General features: G+C 59.9%; 1 protein-coding gene across 1 annotated transcript in view; it reads right to left on the reverse strand.

Annotated features, from left to right (window-relative positions):
- The window catches only part of LOC134434549 (alanine aminotransferase 2-like), a 46662-nt gene extending 21847 nt beyond the window's left edge, over nt 1-24815 (reverse strand). Inside the window, exons 1-4 of the mRNA XM_063183219.1 lie at nt 24768-24815; nt 24555-24663; nt 15097-15230; nt 5433-5676 (exon numbers count right to left, since the gene is read on the reverse strand). Of these exons, the coding sequence (XP_063039289.1) occupies nt 5433-5676; nt 15097-15230; nt 24555-24663; nt 24768-24800 (520 nt within the window). The 5' untranslated portion in view covers nt 24801-24815. The remainder of the gene's footprint in view (nt 1-5432; nt 5677-15096; nt 15231-24554; nt 24664-24767) is intronic.
- Nucleotides 24816-26983: the final 2168 nt, after the last annotated feature.

Here is a 26983-nt window from a genome sequence, read left to right on the forward strand (position 1 = left end):
TACACCATGGGTCCCACCACAGGGATCCCACCCGAGATACATCATGGGTCCCACCACAGGGATATCCCATGGGTCCCACCTGAGATACACCATGGGTCCCACCACAGCGATATCCCATGGGTCCAACCTGAGATACTCCATGGGTCCCACCACAGGGATATCCCATGGGTCCCACCCGAGATACATCATGGGTCCCACCACAGCGATATCCCATGGGTCCAACCTGAGATACTCCATGGGTCCCACCACAGGGATATCCCATGGGTCCCACCCGAGATACTCCATGGGTCCCACCACAGGGATATCCCATGGATCCAACCTGAGATACTCCACGGGTCCCACCACAGGGATATCCCATGGGTCCCACCCGAGATACTCCACGGGTCCCACCACAGGGATATCCCATGGGTCCAACCTGAGATACTCCATGGGTCCCACCACAGGGATATCCCATGGGTCCCACCCGAGATACACCATGGCTGCCACCACAGGGATATCCCATGGGTCCCACTCAAGATACACCACGGGTCCCACCACAGGGATCCCACCCGAGATACACCATGGGTCCCACCACAGGGATATCCCATGGATCCAACCAGAGATACACCATGGGTCCCACCACAGGGATCCCAGCCGAGATACTCCACGGGTCCCACCACAGGGATATCCCATGGGTCCCACCCGAGATACTCCACGGGTCCCACCACAGGGATATCCCATGGGTCCCACCCGAGATACACCACAGGTCCCACCACAGGGATATCCCATGGGTCCAACCTGAGATACACCACGGGTCCCACCACAGGGATATCCCATGGGTCCCACCCGAGATACACCACGGGTCCCACCACAGGGATATCCCATGGGTCCCACCTGAGACACTCCATGGGTCCCACCACAGGGATATCCCATGGGTCCAACCCGAGACACTCCATGGGTCCCACCACAGGGATCCCACCCGAGATACTCCACGGGTCCCACCACAGCGATATCCCATGGGTCCCACCCGAGATACTCCACGGGTCCCACCACAGGGATCCCATGCCATGGATGCCACCCGAGATACACCATGGGTCCCACCACACGGATCCCATCCCATGGATCCCACTGAGACACTCCATGGGTCCCACCACAGGGATCCCATCCTATGGATCCCACCGAGATACACCACAGGTCCCACCACAGGGATCCCATGGATCCCACCCGAGACACTCCATGGGTCCCACCACAGGGATCCCATCCTATGGATCCCACCGAGATACACCACAGGTCCCACCACAGGGATCCCATGGATCCCACCCGAGACACTCCACGGGTCCCACCACAGGGATCCCATCCCATGGGTCCCACCGAGATACACCATGGGTCCCACCACAGGGATCCCACCCGAGATACATCATGGGTCCCACCACAGGGATATCCCATGGGTCCCACCTGAGATACACCATGGGTCCCACCACAGCGATATCCCATGGGTCCAACCTGAGATACTCCATGGGTCCCACCACAGGGATATCCCATGGGTCCCACCCGAGATACATCATGGGTCCCACCACAGCGATATCCCATGGGTCCAACCTGAGATACTCCATGGGTCCCACCACAGGGATATCCCATGGGTCCCACCCGAGATACTCCATGGGTCCCACCACAGGGATATCCCATGGATCCAACCTGAGATACTCCACGGGTCCCACCACAGGGATATCCCATGGGTCCCACCCGAGATACTCCACGGGTCCCACCACAGGGATATCCCATGGGTCCAACCTGAGATACTCCATGGGTCCCACCACAGGGATATCCCATGGGTCCCACCCGAGATACACCATGGCTGCCACCACAGGGATATCCCATGGGTCCCACTCAAGATACACCACGGGTCCCACCACAGGGATCCCACCCGAGATACACCATGGGTCCCACCACAGGGATATCCCATGGATCCAACCAGAGATACACCATGGGTCCCACCACAGGGATCCCAGCCGAGATACTCCACGGGTCCCACCACAGGGATATCCCATGGGTCCCACCCGAGATACTCCACGGGTCCCACCACAGGGATATCCCATGGGTCCCACCCGAGATACACCACAGGTCCCACCACAGGGATATCCCATGGGTCCCACCTGAGACACTCCATGGGTCCCACCACAGGGATATCCCATGGGTCCAACCCGAGACACTCCATGGGTCCCACCACAGGGATCCCACCCGAGATACTCCACGGGTCCCACCACAGCGATATCCCATGGGTCCCACCCGAGATACTCCACGGGTCCCACCACAGGGATCCCATGCCATGGATGCCACCCGAGATACACCATGGGTCCCACCACACGGATCCCATCCCATGGATCCCACTGAGACACTCCATGGGTCCCACCACAGGGATCCCATCCTATGGATCCCACCGAGATACACCACAGGTCCCACCACAGGGATCCCATGGATCCCACCCGAGACACTCCATGGGTCCCACCACAGGGATCCCATCCTATGGATCCCACCGAGATACACCACAGGTCCCACCACAGGGATCCCATGGATCCCACCCGAGACACTCCACGGGTCCCACCACAGGGATCCCATCCCATGGGTCCCACCGAGATACACCATGGGTCCCACACCATGGATCCACCCCACAGGTCTCGTCCCACTGAGATACACCACGGGTCCCACCACAGGGATCCCATGCCATGGATCCCACTCAGACACACCATGGGTCCCACCACAGGGATCCCACCCAAGATACTCCATGGGTCCCACCACAGGGATATCCCATGGATCCCACCCGAGATACACCATGGGTCCCACCACAGGGATCCCATGGATGCCATCCCATGGATCCCATCCCATGGATCCCACTGAGACACACCACGGGTCCCACCACAGGGATCCCATCCCACACCATGGATCCCATCACATGGAACCCATCCCACAGACCCCACTCCATGGATCCCACCTCAGTTATCCCACCCCACAGAGCCCATGGATCCCATGGATGCCAACCCACAGATCCCACCTCACAGACCCCACAGACACCACCCCCTGGATCCCACCCCAGGTGTCCCATCCCATCCCATCCCATGGATCCCACCTCAGATAATCCCACCCCACAGACCCCATCCCATGGATCCCACCTCTGATACCCCATCCCATGGATTCCATCCCATTGATCCCATCCCATGGATCCCACCTCATGGATCCCATCCCATGGATCCCACCTCAGATAATCCCACCCCACAGACCCCATCCCATGGATCCCATCTCTGATATCCCACCCCACGGATTCCATCCCATTGATCCCATCCCATGTATTCCACCTCATGGATCCCATCCCATGGATCCCACCCCACAGATCCCACCCCACAGACCCCACAGATCCCATGCAATGGATCCCACCTTAGATATCCAACCCCTCAGACTCCATGGGTCCCATCCCATGGATCCCACCTCAGATAATCCCACCCCACAGACCCCATCCCATGGATCCCATCTCTGATATCCCACCCCACGGATTCCATCCCATTGATCCCATCCCATGGATCCCACCTCAGATAATCCCACCCCGGGTGAGCCACCCCATGGATCCCACCCCACAGACCCCATGGATCCCATGCAATGGATCCCACCTGAGATATCCAACCCCTCAGACCCCACGGGTCCTATCCCATGGATCCCACCTCAGATATCCCACCCCACAGACCCCATGCCATGGATCCCATCTCTGATATCCCACCCCACGGATTCCATCCCATTGATCCCATCCCATGGATCCCACCCCACAGATCCCACCCCACAGACCCCATGGATCCCATGCAATGGATCCCACCTGAGATATCCAACCCCTCAGACCCCACGGGTCCTATCCCATGGATCCCACCTCAGATATCCCACCCCACAGACCCCATCCCATGGATCCCACCTCAGATATGCCACCCCACGGATTCCATCCCATTGATCCCATCCCATGGATCCCACCCCACAAATCCCACCCCACAGACCCCACAGGCCTGATAGGTCCCATCCCACGGATCCCACCTCAGATATCCCACCCCGGGTGAGCCACCCCATGGACCCCACCCCACAGAGCCCATAGACTGCACCCCACAGACCCCATGGATCCCACCCCACGTGTCCCAACCCACGGACCCTGGACCCCAGGTGTCCCACCCCACAGACCCCATACACCCCATCCCAGGTGTCCCACCGACCCCACCCCACAGACCCCATGGATCCCATTCCAGCCTACATTTCCCACCCCATGGGTCCCACCTCAGATATCCCACCCCACAGACCCCACCCCATGGATTCCATCCCACAGACCCAGAGATCCCATCCCATGGATCCCACCCCACAGACCTCATCCCAGGTGTCCCACCCCACAGACCCCCCGTGTCCCACCCCACAGACCCCATGGATCCCATCCCAGGTGTCCCACCTCACAGACCCCCCGTGTCCCACCCCACTGACCCCATGGATCCCACCCCACAGAACCCGGACCCCAGGTGTCCCACCCCACAGACCCCATGGATCCCGCCTCAGATATCCCACCCTGCAGACCCCCAACAGGCCCCCCGTGTCCCACCCCACAGACCCCATGGATCCCACCTCAGATATCCCACCCTGCAGACCCCCAACAGGCCCCCCGTGTCCCACCCCACAGACCCCATGGATCCCACCCCAGGTGTCCCATGCCACAGACCCCACGGATCCCACCTTAGATATCCCACCCCACCCCACAGACCTCACACCATGGATCCCACCCCACAGACCCCATGGATCCCACCCCATGGATCCCACCCCACAGACCCCACAGATCCCACCCCACAGACCCCTCCCCACAGATCCCACCCCACAGCCCTCACCACCCGTGTCCCACCCCACAGACCCCATGGATCCCACCTCAGATATCCCACCCCACAGACCCCGGACCCCAGGTGTCCCATCCCACAGATCCCATGGATCCCACCCCACAGATCCCACCCCACAGACCCCACCCCATGGATCCCACCTCCCGTGTCCCACTCCACAGCCCCCACAGACCCCTCCCCACAGATCCCACCCCACAGACCCCTCCCCACGGATCCCACAGATCCCACCCCACAGACCCCTCCCCACGGATCCCACCCCACAGACCCCACCACCCGTGTCCCACCCCACAGACCCCTCCCCACGGATCCCACAGATCCCACCCCACAGACCCCTCCCCACAGATCCCACCCCATGGATCCCACCCCACAGACCCCTCCCCACAGATCCCACCCCACAGACCCCTCCCCACGGATCCCACCCCACAGACCCCTCCGCACGGATCCCGCCCCGCAGATCCCACCCCACAGACCCCTCCCCACGGATCCCACCCCACAGACCCCTCCGCACGGACCCCACCCCGCAGCCCCCCGCCCCGTTTCCCCCTGGGTTACCGGTGGGGTTGCCGGGGTTGATGATGCAGAGCGCGCGGGGGTTGCAGCGCCGGCGGCCCTCGGACAGCGCCCGGCGCAGCTCGGCCACGTCCAGCGCCCAGCAGCGCTCCTCGGCCAGGTAATAATTGACCTGCGCCGCCTCCAGCTCGGCCAGCGCCGCCGAGTACAGCGGGTACTGCGGGATCGGGATCAGCACCCCCGTGCGCGACGCGCCCGAGCCGCACACCAGCAGCTTCAGCATGTTCTGGGGGGACACGGAGAGGGGACAGTGAGGGGACAGCGAGGGGACAGCCAGGGGACAGCGAGGGGACAGCGAGGGTGTGGGATAGGGGACAGCGAGGGGACAGTGAGGGGACAGTCATGGTGTGGGATGGGGGACATGGATGGGGACATGGAGGGGACAGCGCCGCCGGGTACAGCGGGCACTGCGGGATCGGGATCAGCACCCCCGTGCGCGACGCGCCCGAGCCGCACACCAGCAGCTTCAGCATGTTCTGGGGGGACAGAGAGGGGACAGTGAGGGGACAGTGAGGGTGTGGGATAGGGGACAGCGAGGGGACAGTGAGGGGACAGTCATGGGGTGGGATGGGGGACATGGATGGGGACAGCCCCGCCGGGTACAGCGGGTACTGCGGGATCGGGATCAGCACCCCCGTGCGCGACGCGCCCGAGCCGCACACCAGCAGCTTCAGCATGTTCTGGGGGGACAGAGAGGGGACAGTGAGGGGACAGCGAGGGGACAGCGAGGGGACAGCGAGGGGACAGCGAGGGTGTGGGATAGGGGACAGCGAGGGGACAGTGAGGGGACAGCGAGGGGACAGTGAGGGGACAGTGAGGGGACAGTGAGGGTGTGGGACGGGGGACAGCGAGGGGACAGTGAGGGGACAGCGAGGGGACAGTCATGGGGTGGGATAGGAGACATGGAGGGGACAGTGAGGGGACAGCGGGTACTGCGGGATCGGGATCAGCGCCCCCGCGCCCGAGCCGCAGCTTCAGCATGTTCTGGGGGGGGACAGAGAGGGGACAGTGAGGGGACAGCGAGGGGACAGCGAGGGGACAGTCAGTGAGTGGCATGGGGGACAGCGAGGGGACAGCGAGGGGACAGTCATGGTGTGGGATAGGGGACAGCGAGGGGACAGCCCCGCCGAGTACAGCGGGTACTGCGGGATCGGGATCAGCGCCCCCGTGCGCGACGCGCCCGAGCCGCACACCAGCAGCTTCAGCATGTTCTGGGGGGACACGGAGAGGGGACAGTGAGGGGACAGCGAGGGGACAGTCATGGGGTGGCATGGGGGACATGGAGGGGACAGCGCCGCCGGGTACAGCGGGTACTGCGGGATCGGGATCAGCGCCCCCGTGCGCGACGCGCCCGAGCCGCACACCAGCAGCTTCAGCATGTTCTGGGGGGACACGGAGAGGGGACAGTGAGGGGACAGCGAGGGGACAGCGAGGGGACAGTCATGGGGTGGGATGGGGGACATGGAGGGGACAGCGCCGCCGAGTACAGCGGGTACTGCGGGATCGGGATCAGCACCCCCGTGCGCGACGCGCCCGAGCCGCACACCAGCAGCTTCAGCATGTTCTGGGGGGACAGAGAGGGGACAGTGAGGGGACAGCGAGGGGACAGCGAGGGGACAGCGAGGGGACAGCGAGGGTGTGGGATAGGGGACAGCGAGGGGACAGTGAGGGGACAGCGAGGGGACAGTGAGGGGACAGTGAGGGGACAGTGAGGGTGTGGGACGGGGGACAGCGAGGGGACAGTGAGGGGACAGCGAGGGGACAGTCATGGGGTGGGATAGGAGACATGGAGGGGACAGTGAGGGGACAGCGGGTACTGCGGGATCGGGATCAGCGCCCCCGCGCCCGAGCCGCAGCTTCAGCATGTTCTGGGGGGGGACAGAGAGGGGACAGTGAGGGGACAGCGAGGGGACAGCGAGGGGACAGTCAGTGAGTGGCATGGGGGACAGCGAGGGGACAGCGAGGGGACAGTCATGGTGTGGGATAGGGGACATGGAGGGGACAGCCCCGCCGAGTACAGCGGGTACTGCGGGATCGGGATCAGCGCCCCCCTGCGCGACGCGCCCGAGCCGCACACCAGCAGCTTCAGCATGTTCTGGGGGGACAGAGAGGGGACAGTGAGGGGACAGTCATGGTGTGGGATAGGGGACAGTCAGGGGACATGGAGGGGACAGCGCCGCCGAGTACAGCGGGTACTGCGGGATCGGGATCAGCACCCCCGTGCGCGACGCGCCCGAGCCGCACACCAGCAGCTTCAGCATGTTCTGGGGGGGGACAGAGAGGGGACAGTGAGGGGACAGCCAGGGGACAGTCATGGTGTGGGATGGGGGACATGGAGGGGACAGCCCCGCCGGGTACAGCGGGTACTGCGGGATCGGGATCAGCGCCCCCGTGCGCGATGCACCCGAGCCGCACACCAGCAGCTTCAGCATGTTCTGGGGGGGGACACGGAGAGGGGACAGTGAGGGGACAGTGAGGGGACAGCGAGGGTGTGGGATAGGGGACAGCGAGGGGACAGCCCCGCCGAGTACAGCGGGTACTGCGGGATCGGGATCAGCACCCCCGTGCGCGACGCGCCCGAGCCGCACACCAGCAGCTTCAGCATGTTCTGGGGGGGGACACGGAGAGGGGACAGTGAGGGGACAGTGAGGGTGTGGGATAGGGGACAGCGAGGGGACAGCGAGGGGACAGCGAGGGGACAGTCATGGGGTGGGATAGGAGACATGGAGGGGACAGTGAGGGGACAGCGGGTACTGCGGGATCTGGATCAGCGCCCCCGTGCGCGACGCGCCCGAGCCGCACACCAGCAGCTTCAGCATGTTCTGGGGGGACAGAGAGGGGACAGTGAGGGGACAGTGAGGGGACAGCGAGGGTGTGGGATAGGGGACAGCGAGGGGATAGTCATGGTGTGGGATAGGGGACAGCGAGGGGACAGCGCCGCCGGGTACAGCGGGTACTGCGGGATCGGGATCAGCGCCCCCGTGCGCGACGCGCCCGAGCCGCACACCAGCAGCTTCAGCATGTTCTGGGGGGACACGGAGAGGGGACAGTGAGGGGACAGTGAGGGTGTGGGATAGGGGACAGCGAGGGGACAGCGAGGGGACAGTCATGGTGTGGGATGGGGGACATGGATGGGGACATGGAGGGGACAGCGCCGCCGGGTACAGCGGGTACTGCGGGATCGGGATCAGCACCCCCGTGCGCGACGCGCCCGAGCCGCACACCAGCAGCTTCAGCATGTTCTGGGGGGACGGAGAGGGGACAGTGAGGGGACAGCGAGGGGACAGCGAGGGGACAGTCATGGGGTGGCATGGGGGACAGCAAGGGGACAGTCATGGGGTGGGATAGGAGACATGGAGGGGACAGTGAGGGGACAGCGGGTACTGCGGGATCGGGATCAGCGCCCCCGCGCCCGAGCCGCAGCTTCAGCATGTTCTGGGGGGGGACAGAGAGGGGACAGTGAGGGGACAGCGAGGGGACAGCGAGGGGACAGTCAGTGAGTGGCATGGGGGACAGCGAGGGGACAGCGAGGGGACAGTCATGGGGTGGCATGGGGGACATGGAGGGGACAGCCCCGCCGGGTACAGCGGGTACTGCGGGATCGGGATCAGCACCCCCGTGCGCGACGCGCCCGAGCCGCACACCAGCAGCTTCAGCATGTTCTGGGGGGACACGGAGAGGGGACAGTGAGGGGACAGCGAGGGGACAGCGAGGGTGTGGGATAGGGGACAGCGAGGGGACAGTGAGGGGACAGTGAGGGGACAGTGAGGGGACAGTGAGGGTGTGGGACGGGGGACAGCGAGGGGACAGCGAGGGGACAGTGAGGGGACAGCGAGGGGACAGTCATGGTGTGGGATGGGGGACATGGAGGGGACAGCCCCGCCGAGTACAGCGGGTACTGCGGGATCGGGATCAGCGCCCCCGCGCCCGAGCCGCAGCTTCAGCATGTTCTGGGGGGGGACAGAGAGGGGACAGTGAGGGGACAGCGAGGGGACAGTGAGGGGACAGTCATGGGGTGGGATGGGGGACATGGATGGGGACAGCCCCGCCGGGTACAGCGGGTACTGCGGGATCGGGATCAGTGCCCCCGTGCGCGACGCGCCCGAGCCGCACACCAGCAGCTTCAGCATGTTCTGGGGGGACAGAGAGGGGACAGTGAGGGGACAGCGAGGGGACAGCGAGGGTGTGGGATAGGGGACAGCGAGGGGACAGCGAGGGGACAGTGAGGGGACAGCGAGGGGACAGCGAGGGGACAGTCATGGGGTGGGATAGGAGACATGGAGGGGGACAGTGAGGGGACAGCGGGTACTGCGGGATCGGGATCAGCGCCCCCGCGCCCGAGCCGCAGCTTCAGCATGTTCTGGGGGGGGACAGAGAGGGGACAGTGAGGGGACAGTGAGGGGACAGCGAGGGGACAGTCAGTGAGTGGCATGGGGGACAATCAGGGCACAGCGAGGGGACAATCACAATGTGGGGACTGGGACATGGAGGGGGCAGCCGGGGACGGAGAGGGGACAGCAAGGAGATGGGGCTGAGGTGGGAACTGGGACATTGAGGGGACAGTGAGGGGACAGCGAGGGGTCAGAGTGGGGTGGGAATCGGGACACGGAGGGGACAATCGGGGGACAATCAGGGTGTGGGGATCGGGACATGGAGGGGACACTGAGGGGACAGTGAGGAGTCAGAGAGGAGGGGGAATCGGGACATGGAGGGCTTGGGGTGGCAATCGTGACACAGAGGGGGCAGCGAGGGGACAATCAGGGGACAGTGAGATCGTGGGATGGGGGACAGCGAGGGGAGGGAGAGGGGACATTGAGGGGTCACAGAGGTGCGGGGATCGGGACATGGAGGGGGACAGAGCAGGGACAATCACGGGATGGGAATTGGGACATGGAGGGGACACTGAGAGGACATTGAGGGGTCACAGAGGGGCGGGGATCGGGACACGGAGGGGGACAGAGCAGGGACAGAGAGGGGACAATCAGAGAGTGGGATGGGGGACAGTGACAGGACGGAGGGGGGACACTGAGGGGTCAGAGAGGGGCGGGGATCGGGACATGGAGGGGACAATCGGGGGACAATCACGGGATGGGAATGGGGACATTGAGGGGACAATCAGGGGATGGGAATCGGGACATTGAGGGGACAATCAGGGGACAATCACGGGATGGGGATCGGGACATTGAGGGGACAATCGGGGGACAATCAGGGCATGGGAATGGGGACATTGAGGGGACAATCAGGGGACAATCACGGGATGGGAATGGGGACATTGAGGGGACAATCAGGGGACAATCAGGGATGGGAATCGGGACATTGAGGGGACAATCGGGGGACAATCACGGGATGGGAATGGGGACATTGAGGGGTCAGAGAGGGGTGAGAACCAAGATATGGAGGGGACAGCAAGGGGACAATCACGGGGTGGGGATCGGGACACGGAGGGGACAGCGAGGGGACAGAGAGGGGGCATTGGGGGTCAGAGTGGGGTGGGAATCGGGACAGGGAGGGGACAATCAGGGGACAATCACGGGATGGGATGGGGGACAGCGAGGGGACAGCGAGGGGATGGACAGGGGACATTGAGGGGTCAGAGTGAGGTGGGAGTCGGGATGTGGAGAGGACAGCGAGGGGATGGGCTGAGGTGGGAAGCAGGACAGTGAGGGGACATTGAGGGGACATTGAGGGGACATTGAGGGGTCAGAGATGGGACATTGAGGGGACATTGAGGGGACATTGAGGGGTCAGAGATGGGACATTGAGGGGACATTGAGGGGTCAGAGATGGGACATTGAGGGGTCAGAGTGGGGTGGGAATCAAGACATGGAGGGGACAATCGGGGGACAATCACGGAGTGGGATGGGGGACAGCGAGGGGACAATGAGGGGACAGCAAAGGGGATGGTGACAGGACAGGTTGTGGTGGCGATCTGGACACGGAGGGGACAGTGAGGGGACACCATGGGGTGGGAATCAGGAGATTGTGGGGACATTGAGGGGACATTGAAGGGACAGTGAGGGGACAGGTTGAGTTGGGGATCAGGACATAGAGGGGACAGTGAGGGGACAGAGATGGGACATTGAGGGGTCAGAGTGGGGTGGGAATCAAGACATGGAGGGGACAATCAGGGGACAATCACGGAGTGAGATGGGGGACAGTGAGGGGACAATGAGGGGACAGCAAAGGGGATGGTGACAGGACAGGTTGTGGTGGCGATCTGGACACGGAGGGGACAACGAGGGGACACCATGGGGTGGGAATCAGGAGATTGTGGGGACATTGAGGGGACATTGAGGGGGCAGGTTGAGTTGGGGATCAGGACATTGAGGGGACAGTGAGGGGACAGCGAGGGGACAAGGTTGAGGTGGAGACAGAGGACACGGACATGGGGACATTGAGGGAACAGTCAGGGGACAGGCTGGGGTGGGGATCAGGACATTGAGGGGACATTGAGGGGACAGTGAGGGGTCAGAGCGGGGTGAGAATCAGGACATTGAGGGGACATTGAGGGGACAAGGTTGAGGTGGAGACAGAGGACACGGACATGGGGACATTGAGGGGACAGTGAGGGGACAGAGAGGGGTGAGAATCAGGACATTGAGGGGACAGCAAAGGGACAGGCTGGGGTGGGGATCAGGACTTGGAGGGGACATTGAAGGGACATGGTTGGGGTGGAGACAGAGGACACGGACATGGGGACATCATGGGGACAGTGAGGGGACAGGTTGGGGTGGGGATCAGGACATTGAGGGGACAGTGAGGGGACAATCAGACATGGGTTGTGGTGGCAATCGGGACAATGAGGGGACAGCGAGGGGACAGCATGGGGTGGCTATCAGGACATCGTGGGGACATTGAGGGGACAGCAAGGGGACAGGTTGGGGTGGGGACAATGAGGGGACACTGTGGGGTGGGGATCAGGACATTGAGGGGACAGAGAGGGGACAGTGAGGGGACAGTGAGGGGACAGGTTTGGGTGGGAATCACAGAGACATCGTGGGGACATCGTGGGGACAATGAGGGGACAGTGGTGGGACAATGAGGGGACAGATCGGGGTGGGCATGGTGACAATGAGGGGACAGGACAGCGCAGTGAGCACAGGGGACAACGGGCAGGACAGCGGGGACAATGGGGGGACAGAGGGACTCGGGGGGACACCCCGGGGACAGCCGGACGGTGGCACACGAGGGACAGCGAGGTGACACCGCCCTGCTGTCCCCAGCACAGCGCCACCATCGCCACGGCAACCGCACGGCCCCGGCGACACCGCGGGGAGCTGGCACTGTCCCCGGGGGGGGCGCGGGGACACCGAGTGCCACCAACCCCGAGTGCCACCACCCCCCCTCCCCCCCGAGCGACACAAAGGTCCCTTTGTCACCGCCCGCCGTGGGAATGGCCCGGGGGGTGGCACCGAGCCCGGGGGGTGGCACCGAGCCCGGTGTCCCCTCGGTGTCCCCGGCATGTCGCGGGATGGGGGAGGTGGCACCGGTGTCCCCGGGATGGGGTTGGTGGCATCGGTGTCCCCGAAATGTCACTGGGGTGGTGGCACCGCGCTCGGTGTCCCCGGGCTGTCACGGGGGTGGTGGCACCGGTGTCCCCAGAATGTCACTGGGCAGGGGTGGTGGCACCGCGCTCGGTGTCCCCGGGATGGGGTTGGTGGCACCGGTGTCCCCAAGATGTCAAGCTATGGGGGTGGTGGCACCGCGCTCCGTGTCCCCGGGACGGGGTTGGTGGCACCGGTGTCCCCGGGATGGGGCAGGGGTGGTGGCACCGCGCTCGGTGTCCCCGGGATGGGGCAGGGGTGGTGGCACCGCGCTCGGTGTCCCCGGGGGTGTGGCGGGATGGGGGGGTGGTGGCATTGGTGTCCCCAGGGATGTCACAGGGGTGGTGGCACTGGGGTCCCGGGGCTGCCATAGGGGTGGTGGCACTGCGCTCGGTGTCCCCGGGGTGTCACAGGGATGGTGTCCCCGGTGTCCCTGGGATGTCACTGGGTTGGTGTCCCCGGTGTCCCCGGGGTGTCACTGGACAGGGGTGGTGACACTGAGCCCAGTGTCCCCGGGATGGGGGTGGTGGCACCATGCTCGGTGTCCCCGGGCTGTCACAGGGGTGGTGTCCCCGCTGTCCCCGGGCTGTCACAGGGGTGGTGGCATTGGTGTCCCCCAGGATGTCACAGGGGTGGTGGCACTGGTGTCCCCGGGCTGTCACAGGGGTGGTGGCATTGGTGTCCCCCAGGATGTCACAGGGGTGGTGGCACTGGTGTCCCCGGGCTGTCACAGGGTTGGTGTCCCTGCTGTCCCCGGGCTGTCACAGGGGTGGTGGCATTGGTGTCCCTGGGCTGTCACAGGGGCGGTGTCCCCGCTGTCCCCGGGGGTGTCACAGGGGGTGTCCCCGCTGTCCCCGGTGTCCCCGGGCTGTCACAGGGTTGGTGTCCCTCTGCTGTCCCCGGGCTGTCACAGGGGGTGTCCCCGGGGTGTCACAGGGGCGGTGTCCCCACTGTCCCTGGGCTGTCACTGGGTTGGTGTCCCCGCTGTCCCCGGTGTCCCCGGGATGTCACGGGGGTGTCACAGGGGGTGTCCCCGGGCTGTCACAGGGTTGGTGTCCCCGCTGTCCCTGGGCTGTCACAGGGTTGGTGTCCCCGGGATGTCACAGGGTTGCTGTCCCCACTGTCCCTGGGCTGTCACTGGGTTGGTGTCCCCGCTGTCCCCGGGCTGTCCCTGGGCTGTCACAGGGGGTGTCCCCGCTGTCCCCGGGCTGTCCCCGGGCTGTCCCCGGGCTGTCACAGGGGGTGTCCCCGCCGTCCCCGGTGTCCCCGGGATGTCACGGGGGTGTCACAGGGGGTGTCCCCGCTGTCCCCGGGATGTCACAGGGGTGGTGTCCCCACTGTCCCTGGGATGGGGTTGGTGTCCCCGCTGTCCCCGGTGTCCCCGGGCCGTCACAGGGTTGGTGTCCCCGCTGTCCCCGGGCTGTCCCTGGGCTGTCACAGGGGGTGTCCCCGCTGTCCCCGGTGTCCCCGGGCTGTCACGGGGGTGTCACAGGGGCGGTGTCCCCACTGTCCCCGGTGTCCCCGGGCTGTCCCTGGGCTGTCACAGGGGGTGTCCCCACTGTCCCCGGGATGGGGTTGGTGTCCCCGCTGTCCCCGCTGTGCCCGGGCCGTCACAGGGTTGGTGTCCCCACTGTCCCTGGGCTGTCACTGGGTTGGTGTCCCCGCTGTCCCTGGGATGTCCCTGGGCTGTCACAGGGGCGGTGTCCCCGCTGTCCCCAGTGTCCCTGGGATGTCACGGGGGTGTCACAGGGGGTGTCCCCGCTGTCCCCGGGCTGTCCCTGGGCTGTCACAGGGGGTGTCCCCGCTGTCCCCGGTGTCCCCGGGCTGTCCCTGGGCTGTCACAGGGGTGGTGTCCCCGCTGTCCCCGGTGTCCCCGGGCTGTCACGGGGGTGTCACAGGGGGTGTCCCCGCTGTCCCCGGTGTCCCCGGGCTGTCCCTGGGCTGTCACTGGGTTGGTGTCCCCGCTGTCCCCGGTGTCCCCGGTGCCCGTGGGCTGTCACTGGGTTGGTGTCCCCGCTGTCCCCGGTGTCCCCGGGCTGTCACAGGGATGTCACAGGGGGTGTCCCCGCCGTCCCCGGGGTGTCCCCGGGGTGTCGCCGTACCACGATGGCGTCGCTGGCGCCCGTGGACAGGAAGATGTCGTCGGCCTTGGCGGGGATGCCGCCGTCGCGGCGCTCGATGTAGCGCGCCACGCTCTCGCGCACCATCTGCACCCCGGGGCTGGCGCTGTACGAGCCTGGGGACACACGGACAGACAGACAGACAATGTCACCTGCCCTGGGGACAGACACTGCCACCAACCCTGGGGACACACGGACAGACAGACAGACAATGTCACCTGCCCTGGGGACAGACACTGCCACCAACCCTGGGGACACACGGACAGACAGACAGACACTGTCACCTGCCCTGGGGACACACAGACACTGTCACCTGCCCTGGGGACACACGGACAGACAGACACTGTCACCTGCCCTGGGGACAGACACTGTCACCTGCCCTGGGGACAAAGGGACAGACACACAGACACTGTCACCAACCCTGGGGACACAGGGACAGACACACAGACACTGTCACCAACCCTGGGGACACACGGACAGACACACAGACACTGTCACCTGCCCTGGGGACACACAGACACTGTCACCAACCCTGGGGATAGAGACACTGTCACCAACCCTGGGGACACAGGGACAGACACACAGACACTGTCACCTGCCCTGGGGACACACAGACACTGTCACCAACCCTGGGGACACACGGACAGACAGACACTGTCACCTGCCCTGGGGACACAGGGACAGACACACAGACACTGTCACCTGCCCTGGGGACACACAGACACTGTCACCAACCCTGGGGACACACGGACAGACAGACACTGTCACCTGCCCTGGGGACACACGGACACTGTCACCTGCCCTGGGGACACAGGGACAGACAGACAGACACTGTCACCTGCCCTGGGGACACAGGGACACACACACTGTCACCAACCCTGGGGACACAGGGACAGACACACAGACACTGTCACCTGCCCTGGGGATAGACACTGTCACCAACCCTGGGGATAGAGACACTGTCACCAACCCTGGGGACACAGGGACAGACACACAGACACTGTCACCTGCCCTGGGGACACACAGACAGACACACAGACACTGTCACCTGCCCTGGGGACACACAGACACTGCCACCAACCCTGGGGACACACGGACAGACACACAGACACTGTCACCTGCCCTGGGGACAGACAGACACTGTCACCAACCCTGGGGATAGAGACACTGTCACCAACCCTGGGGACACAGACAGACACTGCCACCAACCCTGGGGAGACACGGACAGACACACAGACAATGTCACCTGCCCTGGGGACACACGGACTGCCACCAACCCTGGGGACACACGGACAGACACACAGACACTGTCACCTGCCCTGGGGACACACGGACAGACAGACAGACACTGTCACCTGCCCTGGGGACACACAGACACTGTCACCAACCCTGGGGACACAGGGACACACAGACACTGTCACCAACCCTGGGGACACAGGGACAGACACACAGACACTGTCACCAGCCCTGGGGACACAGGGACACACAGACACTGTCACATGCCCTGGGGACACACGGACAGACACACAGACACTGTCACCTGCCCTGGGGACACACGGACAGACACACAGACACTGTCACATGCCCTGGGGACACACGGACAGACACACAGACACTGTCACCTGCCCTGGGGACACACAGACACTGTCACCTGCCCTGGGGACACAGACACTGTCACCAACCCTGGGGACACACGGACAGACAGACAGACACTGTCACCTGCCCTGGGGACACACAGACAGACAGACAATGTCACCTGCCCTGGGGACACACAGACAGACAGACACTGTCACCTGCCCTGGGGACACAGGGACAGACAGACAGACACTGTCACCTGCCCTGGGGACACACAGACACTGTCACCAACCCTGGGGACACAGGGACAGACAGACAGACACTGTCACCTGCCCTGGGGACAGACAGACTGTCACCAACCCTGGGGACACACGGACAGACACACAGACACTGTCACCTGCCCTGGGGACACACAGACACTGTCACCTGCCCTGGGGACACACGGACAGACACACAGACACTGTCACCAACCCTGGGGACACACAGACTGTCACCAACCCTGGGGACACACGGACAGACACACACACACTGTCACCAACCCTGGGGACACACAGACTGTCACCAACCCTGGGGACACACAGACTGTCACCAACCCTGGGGACACACGGACAGACAGACAGACACTGTCACCTGCCCTGGGGACAGACACTGTCACCAACCCTGGGGACACACAGACAGACAGACAGACACTGTCACCTGCCCTGGGGACACACGGACAGACAGACAGACACTGTCACCTGCCCTGGGGACAGACACTGTCACCAACCCTGGGGACACACGGACAGACAGACACTGTCACCTGCCCTGGGGACACACGGACAGACAGACAGACACTGTCACCTGCCCTGGGGACAGACACTGTCACCTGCCCTGGGGACACACGGACAGACAGACAGACACTGTCACCTGCCCTGGGGACAGACAGACACTGTCACCAACCCTGGGGACACACGGACAGACAGACAGACACTGTCACCAACCCTGGGGACACAGGGACAGACACACAGACACTGTCACCAGCCCTGGGGACACACGGACAGACACACAGACACTGTCACCTGCCCTGGGGACACACGGACACACAGACACTGTCACCTGCCCTGGGGACACACGGACAGACACACAGACACTGTCACCTGCCCTGGGGACACACAGACAGACACTGCCACCAACCCTGGGGACACAGGGACAGACAGACAGACACACTGTCACCTGCCCTGGGGACAGACACTGTCACCAACCCTGGGGACACACACACTGTCACCAACCCTGGGGACACAGGGACAGACACACAGACACTGTCACCTGCCCTGGGGACACACGGACACTGTCACCTGCCCTGGGGACACAGGGACAGACACACAGACACTGTCACCTGCCCTGGGGACACAGGGACACACAGACACTGTCACCTGCCCTGGGGACACAGGGACAGACACACAGACACTGTCACCTGCCCTGGGGACACAGGGACACACAGACACTGTCACCAACCCTGGGGACACAGGGACAGACACACAGACACACTGTCACCTGCCCTGGGGACACAGGGACACACAGACAGACACTGTCACCTGCCCTGGGGACAGACACTGTCACCTGCCCTGGGGACACACGGACAGACACACAGACACTGTCACCTGCCCTGGGGACACAGGGACACACACACTGTCACCAACCCTGGGGACACACGGACAGACACACAGACACTGTCACCAACCCTGGGGACAGACACTGTCACCAACCCTGGGGACACACGGACAGACACACAGACACTGTCACCTGCCCTGGGGACACACGGACACTGTCACCTGCCCTGGGGACACACACACTGTCACCAACCCTGGGGACACACGGACAGACAGACAGACACTGTCACCAACCCTGGGGACACAGGGGACAGTGACACACATTTGGGATTTTGGGATTTTAGGATTTTCAGCGTCGAATTTGGGATTTTGGGGTTTGTTTGATTTGGGATTTTTTGATTTTTTGGGGATTTTGGGGTTTGTTTGTTTTGGGATTTTGGGGATTTGTTGGATTTGGGATTTTGGGATTTTCTGGGATTTTTTAGGGATTTTGGGGATTTTGGGGTTTGTTTGATTTGGGATTCTGGGATTTTTTGGGGGATTTTGGGGATTTTGGGATTTTTGGGGTTTGTTTGATTTGGGATTTTGAGATTTTTGGGATTTTTGGGGTTTGTTTGATTTGGGATTTTGAGGTTTGTGGGATTTGGGATTTTGGGATTTTAGGATTTTCAGCGTGGAATTTGGGATTTGGGGGTTTGTTGAATTTGGGATTTTGGGGCTGGTTTGATTTGGGATTTTGGGATTTTTTGGGGATTTGGGGGATTTTGGAGATTTTGGGGTTGGTTTGATTTGGGATTTTGGGGCTTGTTTGAGTTGGGATTTTGGGATTTTTTGGGGATTTTGGGGATTTTGGGGATTTGTTGGATTTGGGATTTTGGGATTTTTTAGGGATTTTGTGGATTTTGGGGTTTGTTTGATTTGGGATTTGGGGATTTTGAGGATTTTGGGGATTTTGGGGATTTGGGGTTTGTTTGATTTGGGATTTTGGGATTTTTGGGATTTGGGATTTTGGGATTTTAGGATTTTCAGTGTTGAATTTGGGATTTTGGGGTTTGTTGGATTTGGGATTTTGGGGCTGGTTTTATTTGGGATTTTGGGATTTTTTGTGGATTTCAGGGATTTTGGGGATTTTGGGGTTGGTTTGATTTGAGATTTTTGGATTTTCTGGGGATTTTGGGGATTTTGAGGATTTTGGGGTTTGTGGGATTTGGGATGAAGGGATTTTAGGATTTTCATGTCGAATTTGGGATTTTGGGGTTTTGCTGGATTTGGGGTTTTGGGATTTTTTGGGGATTTTGGGGATTTTGGGATTTGTTTGATTTGGGATTTTGGCGTTTCTTTGATTTCAGGATTTTTGGATTTTCTGGGGATTTTGGCGATTTTGAGGATTTGGGGGTTTGTGGGATTTGGGATGAAGGGATTTTAGGATTTTCAGTGTCGAATTTGGGATTTTGGGGTTTGTGGGATTTGGGATTTGGGGATTTTTTGGGGAATTTGGGGATTTTGGGGTTTGTTTGATGTGGGATTTTGGGGCTGGTTTGATTTCAGATTTTGGGATTTTTTGGGGATTTTGGGGTTTGTTTGATTTGGGATTTTGGGGTTTCTTTGATTTGGGATTTTTGGATTTTCTGGAGATTTTGGCGATTTTGAGGATTTGGGGTTTTGCTGGATTTGGGATTTGGTATTTTAGGATTTTCAGCGTGGAATTTGGGATTTTGGGGTTTGTTTGATTTGGGATTTTGGATTTTTTAGGGATTTTGGGGATTTTGGGGTTTCTTTGATTTGGGATTTTTGGATTTTCTGGGGATTTTGGAGATTTTGGGGTTTGTGGGATTTGGGATTTTGGGATTTTAGGATTTTCAGCACTGAATTTGGGATTTTGGGTTTTGCTGGATTTGGGATGAAGGGATTTTAGGATTTTCAGCGTGGAATTTGGGATTTTGGGGTTTGTGGGATTTGGGATTTTGGGATTTTTTAGGGATTTTGGGGATTTTGGGGTTTGTTTGATTTGGGATTTTGAGATTTTTGGGATTTTTGGGGTTTGTTTGATTTGGGATTTTGAGGTTTGTGGGATTTGGGATTTTGGGATTTTAGGATTTTCAGCGTGGAATTTGGGATTTGGGGGTTTGTTGGATTTGGGATTTTGGGGCTGGTTTGATTTGGGATTTTGGGATTTTTTGGGGATTTGGGGGATTTTGGAGATTTTGGGGTTGGTTTGATTTGGGATTTTGGGGCTTGTTTGAGTTGGGATTTTGGGATTTTTTGGGGATTTTGGGGATTTTGGGGTTTGTTTGTTTTGGGATTTTGGGGATTTGTTGGATTTGGGATTTTGGGATTTTTTAGGGATTTTGTGGATTTTGGGGTTTGTTTGATTTGGGATTTGGGGGGTTTTGGGGTTGGTTTGATTTGGGATTTTGGGGTTTCTTTGATTTGGGATTTTTGGATTTTCTGGAGATTTTGGCGATTTTGAGGATTTGGGGTTTTGCTGGATTTGGGATGAAGGGATTTTAGGATTTTCAGCGTCGAATTTGGGATTTTGGGGTTTGTGGGATTTGGGATTTGGGGATTTTTTGGGGATTTTGGGGATTTTGGCGTTTCTTTGATTTCAGGATTTTTGGATTTTCTGGGGATTTTGGGGATTTTGAGGATTTGGGGGTTTGTGGGATTTGGGATGAAGGGATTTTAGGATTTTCAGCGTCGAATTGGGATTTTGGGGTTTTTGAGATTTGGGATTTGGGGATTTTTGGGGGATTTTGGGGAATTTGGGGTTTGTTGGATTTGGGATTTTGGGATTTTTTGGGGATTTTGGGGATTTTGGGGTTTCTTTGATATGGGATTTTTGGATTTTCTGGGGATTTTGGGGATTTTGAGGATTTGGGGGTTTGTGGGATTTGGGATGAAGGGATTTTAGGATTTTCAGCGTCGAATTTGGGATTTTGGGGTTTGTGGGATTTGGGATTTGGGGATTTTTTGGGGAATTTGGGGATTTTGGGGTTTGTTTGATGTGGGATTTTGGGGCTGGTTTGATTTCGGATTTTGGGATTTTTTGGGGATTTTGAGGTTTGTTTGATTTGGGATTTTGGGGTTTCTTTGATTTGGGATTAAGGGATTTTCTGGGGATTTTGGGGATTTTGAGGATTTTGGGGTTTGTTGGATTTGGGATTTTGGGATTTTAGGATTTTCAGTGTCGAATTTGGGATTTTGGAGTTTCTGGGTTCAGGGATTTTGGGGTTTGCGGATGCCGGATTTGGAATTTTGAGGTTTATGGGATTTTGGGGTTTTGGCGTTTGTTGGGTTTGGGATTTTGGCATTTGGGTTTAGGGGACTCGGGGATTTTGGGATTTGGGATTTTGGAATTTTGGGGTGTCAGGTTTGGGCTTTTGGGGTTTGTTGGATTTGGGATTTGGGATTTTGGAGTTTGGGATTTTGGGGTTTGGGATTTGGGATTTTGGAGTTTGATTTGGGATTTGTGGGATTTTGGGGCTTGTGTGATTTTGGGATTTGTTGGATTTGGGATTTTGAAATTTTGGGATTTGGGATTTTGGAGTTTGATTTGGGATTTTGGAGTTTGGGATTTGGAATTTTGGAGTTTGGGATTTGGGATTTTGGAGTTTGATTTGGGATTTGTGGGATTTTGGGATTTGTTGGATTTGCGATTTTGCAATTTTGGGATTTGGGATTTTGGGGTTTGGGGTTTGGGATTTTGGAGTTTGATTTGGGATTTGTGGGATTTGGGGTTTTGCAATTTTGGGATTTGGGGTTTTGAAGTTTGGGATTTGGGATTTTGGGGTTTGGGATTTTGGAGTTTGGGATTTGGGATTTTGGAGTTTGATTTGGGATTTGTGGGATTTTGGGCCTTGTGTGATTTTGGGATTTGTTGGATTTGGGATTTTGCAATTTTGGCATTTTGGGGTTGGCTGGTTTTGGGGTTTTGGGCCTTAGGGGATATTGGGATTTCGGGATTTCGGGATTTTTTGGATTTGGGATTTTAGGGTTTGTGGGATTTTGGGGACTTTGGGATTTTGGGATTTGGGATGTTGGAATTTTGGGGTTTGTTAGATTTGGGCTTTTGGGGTTTGTTGGATTTGGGATTTGGCATTTTGGAGTTTGGGATTTGGGATTTTGGAGTTTGGGATTTGGGATTTGTGGGATTTTGGGGCTTGTGTGATTTTGGGATTTGTTGGATTTGGGGTTTTGCAATTTTGGGATTTGGGATTTTGGGGTTGGCTGGTTTTGGGGCTTATGGGATATTGGGATGTTGGGATTTCGGGATTTTTTGGATTTGGGATTTTAGGGTTTGTGGGATTTTGGGGTTTGGGATTTTGGGATTTGGGGTTTTTTTGGGGTTTTGGGGTTTTTTTGGGTGCCACCCACCCACGCTGCGTCCCCCGCAGGCCTCCAGCAGGCGCCGGGCGCTCCTTGGGGTGGGATTTGTGTGGGGTTTTTGTGGGGTTTTGGGATTTGTTGGATTTGCGATTTGGGTTTTTGGGCTTTGTTTGTATTGGGATTTGTTTTTTTGGGGGGTTTTTTGGGGTGATTTTGGGGTTTTTTGGGGTGTTTTGTCACCCACTGACCCACGCTGCCGCCGCCGCAGGCATCCAGCAGGCGCCGGGCGCTCCTTGGGGTGGAGTTTGTGTGGGGTTTGTTGGGTTTGGAATTTGGGAATTTTGGGGTTTTTGGGGTTTGGGATTTGGGTTTTTTTGGGGTTTTGGAGTTTTTTGGGGTGTTTTGTCACCCACTGACCCACGCTGCCGCTGCCGGGCGCTCCTTGGGGTGGGGTTTGTGTGGGGTTTGGGATTTTGGGCTGTGTTGGATTTGGGATTTTAGGGTTTGTTTGATTTGGGATTTTGGGATGTTTTGGATTTGGAATTTTTGGGGATTTTGGGGATTTTGGGGTTTGTTTGATTTGGGATTTTGGGGGATTTTGGGGATTTTGGGGTTTGTTTGATTTGCGATTTTGGGGGATTTTGGGGTTTGTTTGATTTGGGATTTTGGGGTTTTTGGGGTTTGGGATTTGGGTTTTTTTGGGAATTTGGGGATTTTGGAGATTTTGGGATTATTTTGGGATATTTTGGGTGCCACCCACCGACGCTGCCGCTCCCGCAGGCGTCCAGCAGGCGCCGGGCGCTCCTTGGGGTGGGGTTTGTGTGGGGTTTGATGGGTTTGGAATTTGGGAATTTTGGGGTTTTTGGGGTTTGGGATTTTGGGGTTTTTTGGGATTTTGGGATTATTTTGGGGTGTTTCAGGTGCCACCCACCGACGCTGCCGCTCCCGCAGGCGTCCCGCAGGCGCTGCACGCACTCCTTGGGGTGGGGTTTGTGTGGGGTTTGTTGGATTTGGAATTTGGGAATTTTGGGGTTTGGGGATTTTGGGATTTGGGGTTTTTTGGGATTTTGGGGTTTTTTGGGGTGTTTTGTCACCCACTGACCCACGCTGCTGCCGCCGCAGGCATCCAGCAGGCGCCGGGCGCTCCTTGGGGTGGGGTTTGTGTGGGGTTTGTTGGGTTTGGAATTTGGGAATTTTGGGGTTTTTGGGGTTTGGGATTTTGGTTTTTTTGGGGTGATTTTGGGGTTTTTTGGGGTGTTTTGTCACCCACTGACCCACGCTGCCGCCGCCGCAGGCATCCAGCAGGCGCCGCGCACTCATTGCAGCGGGGTTTGTGTGGGGTTTTGGGCTGTGTTTGATTTGGGATTTTGGGATTTGGGGTTTGGGATTTGGGATTTTAGGGTTTGTTTGATTTGGGATTTTGGGATTTTTTGGATTTGGAATTTTTGGGGATTTTGGGGATTTTGGGGTTTGTTTGATTTGGGATTTGGGGATTTTTCGGGGATTTTGCGGTTTGTTTGATTTGGGATTTTGGGGTTTTTGGGGTTTGGGATTTGGGTTTTTTTGGGAATTTGGGGATTTTGGAGATTTTGGGATTATTTTGGGATATTTTGGGTGCCACCCACCGACGCTGCCGCCCCCGCAGGCGTCCAGCAGGCGCTGGGCGCTCCTTGGGGTGGGGTTTGTGTGGGGTTTGTTGGGTTTGGAATTTGGGAATTTTGGGGTTTTGGGGATTTTGGATTTGGGTTTTTTTGGGGTGATTTTGGGGTTTTTTTGGGGTGTTTTGTCACCCACTGACCCACGCTGCCGCTGCTGGGCGCTCCTTGGGGTGGGGTTTGTGTGGGGTTTGTTGGGTTTGGAATTTGGGAATTTGGGGTTTTTGGGGTTTGGGATTGGTGGGTTTTTTGGGGGATTTTGGGATTATTTTGGGATATTCCGGGTGCCACCCACCGACGCTGCCGCCGCCGCAGGCGTCCAGCAGGCGCTGTGCGCGCTCCTTGGCGTCGCTGGGCACCGACTCGTCCTTCATCAGCTCGGGGCACAGGCACAGCGCCGTCACCTGCCGGGGGACACCGCCACCGTGACACCGCCACGGTGGTGACAGTGACACCGGGGGGGTGACGGTGACACCGGGGGGTGGCGGTGGCACCGGGGGGGCCGTACCTGGCGCAGGAAGGTGATGGGCTGCTGCCCCATGGCGTTGCGCGTCACCGATGTTGGCCTTGATCACCTCGGTGAAGGGCTTGGGGACACCCTGGGGACACAGGGGACAGCGATGGGGACAGCCATGGGGACAGGGGGACACCCTGGGGACACAGGGACAGCCGTGAGGGGACAGCGATGGGGACACCCTGGGGACAGCCGTGAGGGGCTTGGGGACACCCTGGGGACAAGGGGACAGCAGTGAGGGGCTTGGGGACACCCTGGGGACACAGGGGACAGCCGATGGGGACAGGGGGACACCCTGGGGACACAGGGACAGAGGTGAGGGGCTTGGGGACACCCTGGGGACAAGGGGACAGCCGTGAGGGGCTTGGGGACACCCTGGGGACAGCAGTGAGGGGCTTGGGGACACCCTGGGGACAAGGGGACAGCTGTGAGGGGCTTGGGGACACCCTGGGGACAGCCGTGAGGGGCTTGGGGACACCCTGGGGACAAGGGGACAGCTGTGAGGGGCTTGGGGACACCCTGGGGACACAGGGGACAGCCGTGAGGGGCTTGGGGACACCACCCTGGGGACAGCCGTGAAGGGCTTGGGGACACCCTGGGACAAGGGACAGCAGTGAGGGGACAGCGATGGGGACAGGGATGAGGGGACAGGGATGGGGACACAGGTGGGGACAAGGGACAAGGGGATAGCGGTGAGGGGACAGCGGGGACACCCTGGGGACAGGGATGGGGACAGGGGGACACCCTGGGGACAAGGGACAGCCGTGAGGGGACAGCGATGGGGACAGGGATGAGGGGACAGGGAGGAGGACACAGGTGGGGACAAGGGACAAGGGGACAGGGATGGGGACAGGGACAAGGACAGAGACAAGGGACAGGGATGAGGGGACAGAGATGAGGGGACAGGGACAGGGACAGGGATGGGGGGACAGTGGGGACCACCCTGGGACAGAGACAGCGATGAGGGGACAAGGGTTGGGGACAGTGGGGGCACCCTGGGGACAAGAGACAGGGATGGGGACAAGGGACAGGGACAAGAGACAGGGATGGGGACAGTGGGGACAGGGACGGGGACAGGAGATGGGGACAGGGGACAGGGATTAGGAGACAGTGGGGACAGGAGATGGGGACAGTGGGGACAGGGACGGGGACAGGAGATATGGGGACAGGGATGGGGATTAGGAGACAGTGGGGACAGGAGATGGGGACAAGGGACAGGGACAAGAGACAGGGATGGGGACAGTGGGGACACCCTGGGGACAAACGCCAAGGATGGGGACACAGGGACAGGGACAGGGATGAGGGGACAAGGGACAGGGACAGGGGACAGGGATGGGGACAGTGGGGACAGGGATGGGACAAACGCCAAGGATGGGGACAGGGATGAGGGACAGAAACGGGGACAAGGGGACAGGGATGGGGACAGTGGGGACAGGGACAGGGACAGGTGACGGGACAGGGATGGGGACAAGGATGGGGACAATGGGACAGGAATAAGGACACAGGACAGGGGGATGGGGACAAGGGGAGGGGACAAGGACAGGAATGGGGACAGGGATGACAGGGACAGGGACAGGGATGGGGACACGGACAGCCGGGACAGGGACAGGGGCAGGGACAGGGACAAGGACAAAGGACAGGATGGGGACAAGGGGAGGGGACAGGGACAGAACCAGGTCACAGCTCCCGACCCCACCCAGGGCTGTCCCCACCCAGGGCCACCCCCGCTGTCATTGTCACTGTCACTGTCACTGTCACCGTCACCACCAGGGCGGTGGCGCCACCCCCGCAATGTCCCCTGTCCTGGGAGTGGCCGCCACCTCGGGGACCCCGGGGACCTTGGGGACCTTGGGGACTTTGGGGACTCTTGGGGACACTGGGGACTTTGGGGACTTTGGGGACTTTGGGGACTCTTGGGGACCTCAGGGACCTTTGGGGACATTGGGGACCTTGGGGACCTTTAGGGACTTTGGGGCCCCTTGGGGACTTTGGGGACTTCAGGAGAACTTGGGGACTTTGGGACTTTGGGGACCTCGGGGACTTTGGGGACATTGGGGACCCTTGGGGACCTTTGGGGACTCTGGGGACTTTGGGGACTTTGGGGACTCTTGGGGACTTTGGGGACCTCAGGGACCTTTGGGACATTGGGGACCTTGGGGACCTTTGGGGACTTTGGGGGCCTCGGGGACCTTTGGGACATTGGGGACATT

The sequence above is a fragment of the Melospiza melodia genome, unplaced genomic scaffold, assembly GCF_035770615.1.
Source record: "Melospiza melodia melodia isolate bMelMel2 unplaced genomic scaffold, bMelMel2.pri scaffold_386, whole genome shotgun sequence".
NCBI lineage: Eukaryota > Metazoa > Chordata > Aves > Passeriformes > Passerellidae > Melospiza > Melospiza melodia.